Genomic DNA, 13,585 nt, shown 5'->3' on the forward strand with positions numbered 1-13,585 from the left:
TTCCTCATAAAGCCTGAATTTATCTAATCATCTTTCAAAGCTGTCCAAGTTGGCAACCACAGTTGCCAGTACATTGTCATAAACTATAGAATCTGAGTTGAAAGAGACCATAAGGGCCACCCAGTCCATCCCCTGACATGCAGAAGCATGCAGTCAAAGCACCCCCAACAGCCAGCATCTGTTTAAAACCCTCCAAAGAAGGAGCTTCCACCACCCTGTGAGGCAGGGTGCCTCTACTGCCAAACAGCTGTCACCATTAGGAATTTCTTCCTAATGTTTAGGTTGAATCTTTCCTTCTGCAGTTTGAATGCATTGCTCCATGTCCTACTCTCCAGAGCAGCAGAAAACGAGCTTGCTTCCTCCTCAATGTGACATTCTTCCAAATACTTAAACATGGCTATCATGTTCCCTCTCAGCCTGCTTTTCTCCAAGAAAAACATAGCCAGCTCCCTAAGCCATTCCTCATAGGGCTTGGTTTCCAAACCTTGTGGCACCTAGTTCCCCGATTTAATTATGCACTGTGTGAATAAATATTTCATTTTATCCATCATGAATTTCCCCCAGTTTTAGTGGATGGCCATTGGTTCTAGCATTATGACAGAGGGGGAAATGCCTCTGTCTATTCACATTCTCCACCTCATTCATTACCCTAATCCACTATGTCTCTCCTTCCTGCCTTTTTTTCTTAGTGAAACATCATAATATATAAGATTGTTGCATTTATAGAAGCTTGTGAAAACATGAAGAAAGCATGTCTGCTTAGATAATGGAGAAAAATTACCCCTTGTTTATACAGTAATGGTTTACTTCTTCATATATACAAGCAAGAAGCAGTACAATGCCATATTATCTAATATTACATATTCGATTGTAAGCATGAGGACAAATTAATGATTTGTAAGCTACTCTGAGAGCCCTTGTGACTGAAGAGCGGGGTATAAATCCTCCAAATAAATAATAAAAATACCTACAGCAAATTTCCAAAGGAAACCCAGTTATGTATGTGTTGTGCCCACAGACCATCAAACTGGTTGCAAATCTTAATATTTGGAGTTTCCCCCCTACAATTCTGACAGACTCATGCCTTAGGGATGCTGCTTGTTGTGTAACTTGATGGGTAGCCACATGCAGTACCAGTGTGTTAAAATTCAATAGCAAGGCAATCGCAATGATCCAGCTGTGTCTTTCTATGTGTCAGATAGAGGCTCAGCTCAGATCTTTAATAATTAACAGATATTATTTGATCTCACTCAGTACACTTCAGACAGAAATGGTGGGCGGGTGGGACAGTAGTAGCTAATGTAAACCACACAGCATCAGCCGCGAGGCTTTGAAGCCACCAAACTCTGCAATATTAAATTAGATTTTTGTGAAGGAATTTTAGAGCAGGGGAAAAGATCCCACGGTCAAAGAACTTTCAGATCTGAGCTCCAACTCATCTTAGCTTTAAGGGCACCATTGATTCAGCATGAAGTCGGGAGGAGAAAGCTCTGTAGTGGGCCAAACAAGGAATGTCATTTAGGGCAGTGTGTATGTGTGTGTGTGTATTTGGCTCTTGAAAAGAGGCAAGCACAAATGTTTCATAATATTTCAAAATCTAAAATGGTGTGTAGTCATATTTAGAATCATGGAATCATAGAGTATAGAGCTGGAACAGACCACATGGGCCAGCCAGTCTAACCCCCTGTCATGCAGGAAATACAGGTATACCTCAGGTAATAAAATAGATAGGATGATAGATGGCCAGATGAGTGTAAATTGGAGTTTTACTCTCTGAGGCTTTATTAACTATGTCTGTGATGCATACCTTAGTTAACAGGATCTGCTATTTTAAACATAATTCCTTTGCTATTGGGTATGTCCATTTTTTCTGCATTAGTAGGGTTGCTTTGGGAACCATAGACAAACACCCACCTATCTTTGCCCAGCCATAACCATGTATTCTCCTCCTCTCTTTTTCTTGCTTTTAAAAAGCCATTTACACCAATGAATTTGCATTTATTACCAACTGTGTACTCATCAGGAAGCCACAGCCAGTCTCAGCTGTCGGCCAAGTGTACCTGTATGATAAATTATTTCCAGATATCTCTTTGCCACAGTTGTGCTACATTTTCACTCTATTTTTAATAATAATTCCCTCCAATAACAAACACAGGTGATGAATGCCAAAAAATGCAGCTCAAAGTCAGATACGCAAAGGCAATATTGGTAGCTCAGGAAAATCTGGGAATGGTAAAAGAAAAACTTTAAAAAGAATTCCAAACCTACCTCTGAGAAATAACAAAACATGATTAATGTTATTTGTAGCCATAAAATGGGGCTATATCAGTTGGGAAATCAAAAGCCAAAAAGTTATCTTTCTCAAGTTAAGTGACTGTGAGGCCACATTGCTCGGAAGCAGGATAGTTACTGGCTGCTGAAAAAACACTGTTTCATGGGGCTGAGACTCATGAACAAGCCTTTTGCAAAACTTGGAATGTTGCAGTTACTTTTGACTAGAGAATAAAACCAAGCTAGAAATAAGCAAATGCCATGTATAGAACTGTGGACAATCCCAATCTCCAGAGCAATTTTTTCTCCTGCAATTAATTGGAACAGCCAGCAGTGCTTATTGATTTATGTTGCATTTTGAGTTTGTCTTTTTGTTCTTTCACATACACTCTTCTGCCCAGGAGCTGAAAGATCACTTTGTAATTGCCTCTATAAAGACCAAATTGCTTTTTTGGCACAAGAGCTTTAAGGATTGCACTTTCAGGTAAACATAAACAGTGGGCATACAAATATATGTGACCAAAAGTTAATACAGTTACTTCCTCTACTATTTGGTATAATGTTTGGGGGAATCTGTGGGATCTATTGGACTGCCTTCTCCTTTATAAACCTGGCATTCAGAGGAGTATGTCGGAACTTTCTTAGATTTTGCAGGCTGGCTTTATTCAATTGTTACTCTCTAATGTATTTTGTGTTATTGCTGCCTATTGTTGATAATGCTCCACACTTTGAAAAGTGGTTTCAATACCTCCTGCACAAAGAAACATGAAAAAGATCTTCAGGGTCAACTTTGGTTAGTACTTAGATGGGAGATGGCCAATGAATATCAGGTACTATAGGCTATATTTCAGAGAAAGAAACTGGTGAAACCACCTCTGAATATTCCTTGTCCAAGAAAATCCTATGAAATCCATACGTTCATTATATGTGAACAGACAACTTGAAGGCAACACCCACTACCCTTGCTCTCCTTTTCTTGTTTTATTTCGCCTCTTAATCAATTATGCCAAAATCCATTGTTTGACATTACCTTGATTTGTTGTCCTTGTGTGCCTTAAAGGCAGCTCCAATTTATGAGATTTATTCATTATTTTCCTCTTAGGTTTAGAGAATGTGACTTGCTCAGGGCCACTCAATGGGTTTCCATGGCTGCATAGCATTTGAATCCGGGTATCTCAAAGTTCTAGTGACATTCAAATAAGTGCACCACAGGACCAACTAAATGTACACGAAGTGATGAACACATTTTGAGAGGTCCCTATTTCTTCATCAGGTAAAATCTTTCAAGATTTCAAGTCATGAAATCTGAATGGTCAGAGTCTTAGAGCAAAGTGTAAAAGAAGTTGCAGCAGACTTATATGCTGGACTGTATTAGGTATCACTCCAATTTCTGGTGATATATTTGGCTTGTGAGGGAACCAGGCCTTATAAGTCTGTCTCTTCTCTTCCCGCTTCCAACTACCCTAGATATAATCTGAAATAGAGCCTAATATCTATTTAAATCTGTCATTGTTCCTCCCTTCTCTCAGGGCCTTCAACACAGCCATATAACCCAAAATATCAAGGCAGAAAATCCCACAATATCTGCTGTGAACAGGATTATCTGAGTCAACACTGCCATAAATTCCAGCTGAAAGCAAAAAATGTGGGATTTTATTCAGATGTGTGGAAAGGGCCCCAGACTTTGACTTCTCCGCCCCACTCACACTTGCCCCCCCCACCCAGCTTGTTTTCTCTACTAGCTTGAAATTGGGCCATCTTTACACCTTGCCTTCACTTTGTGCCTATTTGGCTAGTCTTTATAAAGGCATTGCCTGACTATGGATTTGGGATTTTTCTTACGTTTCAGCAGTTTTTTCCTGCTTTGATAAATCAGAGTTGTCACTGGTATCAGCCATATCAGCAGTTTGCCCCTTCCTTCATCTGCAAGAGATTCAAAGATCATTATGACCATTATTGTCAACATCATTCTAGGAATCTAACCCAAATTTGGTTGGGGAATGATTATATAGAAGATGTTCATCTTGCGCTGAGTATGATCAATATATGGCGGTTGGCATCACAGAAAGTGTTTCTCAACAGACTGTAAAAGCAGGGTGTTATCACAGAAGGTAATGTTTCATCCCTGTTACTGTCTACTCTGTAAAGTACCATCTGGAGGGATTGTTCAGAGCAGTAAATGGTGCTGTAACTCTCTGTTGCTGCTTACACAGGGGGTGAGTCATCTTTCGCTTGCTGTAGGGAATTTTGCCACCTATTTTTCTGGTAAATGGCTTATATTTTACTCAACCTAAGAGCTGCTGTTTTGACTACAAAGATACAGTTTGAAGGACACAAAGATCAGGTTTGACCTGCCTATTTGGATCAGTTTCATTGGATCTTGTCCAATGATGAAAATAGCATGCTTGATTAATATGAGCTACAACTCTGGCATGAATCCAGTTGCTACTTTCAGCTATAGCTGATTCATTGACTCAGTTGCAGAATAATCAGTTAAAGGCCATGTAAATCCCATTGATTCAATGACTTTACTCTGGTTGGGAATAGCAGTTAGATTAATGGCTTCTGTTTCTGTTCCATCCTCCAATCATAAGTAAAGGCATATAGTTTCCTTAGTCTTCCTTTCTTGGGAAGAATTTGTTTACTGATTTATCTCTGTTGTAGTGGTTCGACTATGGAGACCAAGATTAGATTCCTCATTCAGCATGAAAACCTACTGGAGTGAATTACACTATCTCAGCCCCAATAAACCCTGCAATGGGCTTTCCTTAGGGTTGAAATAATTGGAAGGCACACAACAACAACAACAACAACAACAACAACAACAACAACAACAACAACAACAACAACAACAACGTGATTGAGAAGAGTGGTAGACTATGTGGTCTTCTGGGTGTTAATGGTCTACAACTTCCATAATTCTTCACCAGCTGTACACGTTGGAGTGATGCGACTTGTAGTCCATCAATATCCAGAAGTCACACATTCTTTAAAAAATCCTGAATTTATTTCCACAATCCCAATGGAGATTTGGACTTGTCTTTAAACTTAAAATTCTGTGCTCCCTTCCCCCATACATGTGTGAAAACAATTTATTTGTCCTTTAAAATTGTAAGGGAGTTTCCAGAGCAGTTTGATTTGCCTTGCAATGGTGTCTCAGATGGGAAAAATGATCATATACTATTAAGCTAAAACATATGGGCCTGGAGTGAGCAGCTCTTTGGATCTTAGCCACTTGCATACTTTAAGCGAAGGTATATGTAATGTTCCAACTACCCACCACTTTTGCTTTTAAATTTTATACCAATACTTTTTCTTGTAGGAACAGATAACATGTTGATTCTTTCACAAACAAAATTGGGGGAGGGGATAAAGGAGCAGGCAGACTGGGAGGTAGTGCAACACTGCCCTTCACTGAAAATTATTCTCTAAAAGCTACTTTTGTCTAGAAATTCTAGCTGTTAAGGTTTGTCTGCAAACCCTTGTATTGTAATATGCAGCTCAGCCCTGCATTAAAACACCACTATTTAGATAACATGTCAGGAGTTCTTTCTCAATCCTGTGGGTGGTAGTTCGCATCTATTCATAGCTGAAGGGATATGTCAGTTGACAAATGGTCCTAAGAAGCATAGTTAGGTATTCTAACCACCCGTGTGAGTCCAAACCTTGTTGTTTGGATTGTTGATTTTTTTTTCTTTGAGAAAATTAAATCTTTTCTCTCTCAATCTTTTTTTCAGGCCAACATAGCCCCAGCTCTACTGATCATGGTCAACAAGACCTTAAACTACTGGGATCCCAGTTTTGAGGATGAGGTCATTAACATCAATGTTGGGGGCCTGAGAAGAAGACTTAGCTCAAGTGCCCTCTCCAAGTTCCCTGACACTCGCCTCGGGCGCTTGCTTTTCTGTGACTCAGAGGAGTCCATCCTGCAGCTCTGTGATGACTATGATGTGGGTGCCAGGGAATTCTACTTTGATCGCAACCCTGGCTTCTTCCTCTATGTGCTCCATTTCTACCAGACTGGCAAGCTGCATGTTATGGAGGAGCTGTGTGTCTTCTCCTTTTGCCAGGAGATAGAGTACTGGGGTATTAATGAATTTTTTCTGGACTCTTGCTGTAGCTACCGCTACCATGAACGGAAACTTGAGAGTGGGCATCACAATTGGGATGAAGAAAGTGAGGTCAGTAGTGTGGACACTTCCCCAGATGAGATCTTGGACTTCAATCATGACCTGCTTCATTACAGCACGCTGCGCTGTGGCAATCTGCGCAAGCGCCTGTGGCTCACTATGGAAAACCCAGGCTACTCCATCCCAAGCAAGCTCTTCAGTTTTGTCTCCATCAGTGTTGTAGTGGCTTCCATAGCAACCATGTGCATCCACAGCATGCCAGAGTACCAACAGCCTGATGAAGAGGACAATATGAAGGATGACTCTGTGTTGCAAAACGTGGAGTACTTTTGCATCTCCTGGTTCACTTTTGAAGTGACTGCCCGCTTACTGTTGGCTCCAAATCGGAGGAAGTTTTTCAGGCACCCCTTGAACCTGATTGATATTGTCTCAGTCTTGCCTTTCTACTTCACCCTTTTGGTGGATGTCACCCTGGGGAGTGACTCAGAGCTAGGGAATCTGGGCAAGGTGGTGCAAGTCTTTCGCCTCATGAGGATATTCCGGGTGCTGAAGCTGGCCAGGCATTCAACAGGCTTGAGGTCCTTAGGAGCCACACTGAAGGTAAATCTGGAATAAGTGAACTTTCCATTTTCTTGTATATCTGAGGTTTGGCATGTTTATGCATTAAATCTGGAAATTCAGGTTGAAGTAGAAGCCAGGAACAGAGCTTGGAAAAGTTATTTTTGAATTGCAAACCCAGAACTAACCAAAAACAAAGTCGTTGGTCAGCCGCTGTAAAAAAGTAACAAAAAGTAACTTAAAATGTATCAAAAAGTTACTTTTTGTGGTTGCTGGAAAGTAAAATAAAGATAATTCTATCTAGGTGCACACTTCAAAAATTCAGCCTGGCTTTGTGTAGTGACCATTATTCCTTCCTTTTGTACTATTTGGAGCTAGGTTGTTCTAATGCAGGGATGTAAAACTTCAATTAGTTGGACATCCAAACTTCTGCACAAAGTAGATATTCTCTCTGATAATGCTGCCATGTACTCTTTGTTCCTACCAGTATGATAGCACACATGTATCCTCACCACTCCGTTTTCCTACTTGACCTTTATCTTTCTAGAAGACAGGTAGACAAAGTTTAGCCCTCCAGATGTTATTGGTTAGGACTACCATCAGCTCTAGCCCACATGGTAAGGAATGTTGGTGAGTTGTACTCCACCCCACCCCACTCCATAAAAATATTGGTTCTCAAAAAAAGAGTACTCTGAAAGAAAAGGGTAAATAATAACAGACAGGACTTGCATCTTCATTAGTAGACTTGCATCTGTGGGAAGAGGAATAAAATGGTTTCTCAATGGTTGTATTCAGTAAGGATGTTATTACATATGGGAACCAGCAAAGTGACCATTGTGCATAAGGACCAAAGCACAATGGGATTAATGCTTTCCAGAAATGGACTAGGGAAGCCAATGCTGATTTGGAGAGTCCAATGTACATCAAATAACCTTTGCTGATGTCCTTTTACACATATTCACAATTCACTAACCTTATTGCTTCTGTTTACTTAGTCAATCATGCATAAAGTTATGCAGTAGCAACAGAGAATTCCAGCCTACATTTTTCTCTGTTGGTCTCTGTGGAAGGGTTGTGAATTAATTGCCTTTGTGTTAGTTTAATCTCCAAAGTTGTGTTGCAGAGTCGGTGGTGCAATCCTATTTTTGCTTACTCAGAAGTAAGTCCCATTGTGTCAAATAGGATTTATTATTAGGTAAACATCTGGTCCACTGTGCAGGGCCATTTGCCAGTTTCCTCACACATACAATCCCTACACACATACACAAGCCTAAACCTGTTTTCTTCTGACGTTTTTCTCAAAATGGTGAAAGAAAGTGGCATCACCACTTGTCTCCATTTTGAGAGAGACTGTCAAGAAAAAGAGAGGCATATGGGGGTGATACAGGGTCTTATGGAGTTTTAGGGTGGTGGAGTTACTTTTATGTATAGAGTGGTTTTCTGCATGGTTTGTAGGACAAAATTGCTCCCAAATTATATCCCTTTTTTATTTGGGGAGCTTTGGGGAACTGGTGTGGACTTCAGAGACCACACAATTAGGATCCAGAGTACACAATTTATGCTCAGCCATGATGTATGTTGTTGCCATTTCTTGCCACAGAATCCCATCTATCTTAGTAGGAAACCTGGGGGCTGATTTAAATGCAGTGTACATACGATGGACTTCTGTTTCTTGCTTATGTGATGATTCACAGATGGAGCTCTTCAGGGGCTACAGTGCTATTCTCTCTTGAAGCTAAATTTCCAAGTGTCTCCAGATTCTATTAAAATTCATCTCCCCCTCCCAGCTTTACAATTTTCATTTAGGCTTCTGTTTCCAAAAGATAATATAGATTTTTGACAGAGGAAAGAGCACTATGGACAGTATCCTAATCACAAACACTGAAAGGAAATCTGTAGTGCAAAAGATATTTGAGGACTTAAGCCTGTGCTGCTCTTCTTGTTCTTAAAAAGCCTAGTAATTATAGGGAGAAATGAGCCTCAGAAAGGTGCATAATCTGCATGGGATGTGCTTGAATTTGCCAGATTCAACCTTCCAAGGCACATAGGCAGAGGTCCTGCCAAGCAATGACTAAGGGATTGTGAAGGGTATATTAAGATCAGTAAATTTACCACACCATGAAAATTGTGATGGATGGATGCAGAAGGGATTCCCTGGATATTTCTATAAGCATTTAATGCATGGATAAAAGTATTGAGAGGTGGAAGGAAATATCTCAGGAATGTTTTGAGCCCTGGTTGTACCAGCAACTTCTCTCTGCCATCCAGATAAGATGCTTTCAGCATAGCGCTGAAAATTTGATGAAGGCAGAATCTCACTTGAGAACATCTGCTTGCTGCCTCTGCTGCTTCAGATTCAGACTTTTAATGTGCCATGTGTGCAAATTGCAGAGCAGTGCTCACCATAATTTGCCTCCCACTGGGCGAACTTGCAGCTCTATTGGAGAAATAATTCATAAAGACTGTGGTGTGAGTATAAAACAGGCAACATAGGGGGGTGTTATGGCTAATATTAAGGATTCTCGCAAATATACGTCTGGTAATTCTCAACTGGGTAATATGCAACCCTCTGCATGTGATTGGACTGTATCTCTTATCAGTATGTCAGTGGAGGGGATAATGGGAATTGCAGTCAGCAAGATGTGGAGAGCCATAGATTCCCCTGCCCTGTCCTACTCTATTCTGTATAGAAATCATGTCACTGGGCTAACTTAGCTTTGGTTAATATTTGACTTATGCCAAAAGCACACCAAAAGAAGGGGAGGAAGACATATTTGCAATCCATGTATTCTAATACAAAAGAGGAGATGCCAATTTACAGTTTTTCCCCAGCTAGACTTTGAGAACCACTTGGCTTTTCATTCTGAAGAATCCATTTAACATTTATCCTGGATTGCTGCATTCCCCCATTTTCATTGCAGTTGTACCATTGAATGCTTTATAACTGTATTTTTAAAGACTGACATAAGCATTTGAGTTGTAATACTTTGAATTATGAACTGACTAGTATTACTCTCACATGATTTATAGGTCTGGGTTTTGATGTTGTTATTGGCAGATTGGCTAACGAAGAAAGCTGACAAGAAGAAAACCAACTCTTTGGAAATGTGCTGGGGGAGAGTTTTATGGATACTGGAGACTATTTAAAAAGTGAATATGTCATAAAAGAAATCATGCTTGAACTTTTTAAAGATGACTAAATTGGGGCAATCACAGTTTGGGCATATCATGAGATGACATGGCTCATTGGAAAAGATCATTCTTGGTAAAGTGGAAGTGGTAAGAAAAGAGAGAGATCACATTATAGTTGGATTGACTCAATCAAGGAAACCACGGCCCTGAGTTTGCAAGACGTAAGCAAGGCAATTGATAGCTATTGACATTGGACGTTTTTTATTCATAGGGTTACCACAAGTCAAAGTCAACTTGTCAACAAATAGCAGCACAATCTGTGGTATCTCCTTGTGTGCCCTATCCCTCATGCATTTTCTTCACACTCTCATTGGATGAAGGTGACACTGACAAAGTGGCAGAGAAGCTTGTCCGTTCCATCTGCCTTACTGTTATTTTTTAAAATTACTACCGGTATGTACATTAACACATAACTACTCCTTTTTAAAAACAGCCCCTTTCCTTGGAGCATCAATAGAAATGCTCCATGACTCGCAAAGTCTGAAGCCTCAACAAAGGGAAGGGGATCAGTCAGCAGTGGTGTCTACTAGTGAATGAATAGATTGGTTGGTAGGATTTAGACTGTGCACAGATATAAAATGTATAGTCGGGAAACTGATAGATAAACAGCTGAAAAATGTTGGAGTAAATTAGACATGGTAGGCATTGATTGGTGATGGCGGGTATGAATCTGCTCCAGTTTTTCCTTTGAATTTTAAAGGAGATATCCATTGTGCTGAACTCTATTCCTAGAATGAGTTCAGGACATTGGCTAGCTCATTTAAAGATCGGATGAAAGCCCAGTGTAGATTCACCATCCCATGTCTGTTCAGGATAGGATATTAGTATGTGAATTCATAACTGCAAACATTATAAAAGCTTTTTGAGACATTTGAGTATTAGTGTGAGTCTAGAAAAACTTTGTTTCAGAAGTATTATTTTTAACTGAATAAGTTTGATAAAACAGTGGAAATGAAAAGTTTGATTAGACATTTTTTCTTACTGAACTAAGGCAGATTCAGAAGTGAATCATGGCTCTTCCTTAGGTCAGAACTGATGACTTCTAGAGAGATGCTGTCACAGGATTCAAACAAAGAGCAAAATAGGACTTACATTTGGCACTTTGGCAGGGTGTCTGTTAGGAAATGTGCTTCTTAAAAAGACCTGAAAGGAAGGCAAGCTTTGGAAAGTGCAGAACCAGTGGAGCATGTGACAGCCACGTAATGCAACAGCAAGCCATTAACTTGACTCCTGTCTCCTTTGGATTTTTTTTAATGCAACGTAATAATGGAGTGGAGAGACTCTTCCATTAATATCACATAGGGGTGGGCAGCTTGTAGCCTTCCAGAAGTTGCCAGACTGTGAATTCCATCAGTCTCTGCCAGGATGACTACTGGTTAAGGTTGATGGGATTTGCAGCCCAACAATATTACTTTTGTGTGTGGCAGAGTGTGAGTGTGTGTGATGAGGTGTACTCCCAAATGGAGTACATCTACCTTTTCCTTTCTCTAGAAGCCCAGAGCAGCCAATTCTTTGGGGTGTGAATTATGTCCCTTCTGGTAAGAAAAACCAGTAGCAACCCCTCCGGGCTCCTTGGCCTGGGAGGTTTTGGACAGACAAGAGGGTAACCTCTGTGCTGAATCCACAAGGGGACTTATATGCACATAAACTGATCTACACACACATAGGTCATTGACCGGATGGCAGCCTGGTTTGGGAAAAGTCACTTTGGCTGGATAGCCATCTGTTGGAAGTGCTTTGATTGTGTATTCCTGCATGACAGAAAGAGTTTGGATTGGATGGCCTTTGTGGTCTCTTCCAATGCTATGATTCTTCATTTATTATATTAGTAAGTAGGTTCTTTCAGGACTGGTCTCCATCTCAGTACAAAGGGTCTCTACTTTTTAGTTTAGGTGTGGATTTAGATAATAGTAATGCTGGTAAAACTGGACAAGCACTAATCTAAAATACGTGTTACTGTATAGTTACATTCTTTCAATGAGAAGCGTAATTTATTTATTTTCTTTATCTTTCAAACAACAACAACAGCAGCACTTTATTTATATTCCGCCCTATCTCTCCAGGGGGACTCAGGGCAGATCACAGTACACATACACGGCAAAAATTCAATGCCGTTTCAACAGACAAGACAGAACAAAACAGCATTCAATGCCATTATCAGACATACCATATATACAGACAGACAGTAGAGGCTATTTAACATTCTCCAGCTTCCGGCTTCATGAGGGTATGCTCGATTCCGGCCACAGGGGGAGCTGCCATTTCATCATCCACTGTGATGCTGAGTCATTTTTGATGGTAGTACAGTAGAGTCTCACTTATCCAACACTCGCTTATCCAACATTCTGGATTATCCAACACATTTTTGTAGTCAATGTTTTCAATACATCATGATAATTTGGTGCTAAATTTGTAAACACAGTAATTACTACATAGCATTACTGCGTATTGAACTACTTTTTCTGTCCAATTTGTTGTATAACCTTATGTTTTGGTGCTTAATTTGTAAAATCATAACCTAATTTGATGTTTGATAGGCTTTTCCTTAATGCCTCCTTATTATCCAACATATTTGCTTATCCAACATTCTGCCTGCCCGTTTATGTTGGATAAGTGAGACTCTACTGTACTTCCTCACGTTCTTCTTGCACCGCCAGCAGTTTTATGGTGTCATAAATTGTGATGACTCATGGGCCATGTAGTCCCGTTCCCAGTACTATTGTGGCAGATGAAGAGGAAAACTTGGGTTTCTCACCGTTTCAGCCAGAATTGGAGCCCTTGCACCTGCAAGATGTTTGCCCACCAGAAGTCAGCCAAACAAGCCTTGAGCAGAAATCTCCCCCATTTTCTCGCCGGGATTATTATAATCGAGATAGAGGCGCTCGGGAGGCGACTCGCAGGAGCGCCAGGATAGCTGCCAGACAATTAGCTGATTAAGTCTGTTTCCCTTGGGAAACTTTAAGGAGTCATGCATCTGGACACAGTATGGGTTTCGTTTCTTGTTCCCCAGGGAAAGTGTTCCTTGGCGGGAAAACAAGATCCTATATAGGTGTTTGCCCGCAAAGAAATCCTTGCGGAGTCAATTCGTCACCTTGTGGAGTGAGATCGTGTGTGGACTACGCTACTCCAGTCCCTTGCCTCCAGGACCAAGTTCCAAGCCTTGTTTCACGGACCTTGATCTAGCATCAAGCTTTCCTTGTTCCACGGACCTCGCCACGGACCCTGTTCTTGCTTATTGTCTTTTGTAGCCACGTATCAAGCCTTGTTGCCAAGAATCTAGTTTGCTTCCAGCCTTGTTGTCAAGCTTCATTGGACTAAAGGACCCTGTCATTTCCCCACACTTTGCCTGGCAAAGTGTGTGTTTCGGTTATTGGATTATAACTTTGGACTCTAATATCACATATTGGACATTGTTTTCCTGGACTATATTTGAC

At 40.6% G+C, this 13,585-nt stretch overlaps 1 protein-coding gene across 5 annotated transcripts in view; it reads left to right on the plus strand.

The window, feature by feature from the left end:
• kcns1 (potassium voltage-gated channel modifier subfamily S member 1) overlaps positions 1-13,585 on the plus strand; it is a 133,923-nt gene that overhangs the window by 8,964 nt on the left and 111,374 nt on the right. For 4 of the 5 annotated variants that reach the window (XR_010005582.1, XM_062978884.1, XM_008110083.3 and 1 more), the window contains one exon: positions 6,009-7,001. Coding sequence is in view for 4 of the 5 variants with exons in the window: in XM_062978884.1 (XP_062834954.1) it covers positions 6,009-7,001 (993 nt within the window). In the remaining variant the exon portion in view is untranslated. Of the gene's footprint in view, positions 1-1,081; positions 3,545-6,008; positions 7,002-13,585 lie in introns of those variants that run through there. The other variant, XM_062978883.1, reaches the window with a different exon arrangement.

The sequence above is a fragment of the Anolis carolinensis genome, chromosome 4 (assembly GCF_035594765.1).
Source record: "Anolis carolinensis isolate JA03-04 chromosome 4, rAnoCar3.1.pri, whole genome shotgun sequence".
In the NCBI taxonomy this organism is placed as follows: Eukaryota; Metazoa; Chordata; class Lepidosauria; order Squamata; family Dactyloidae; genus Anolis; species Anolis carolinensis.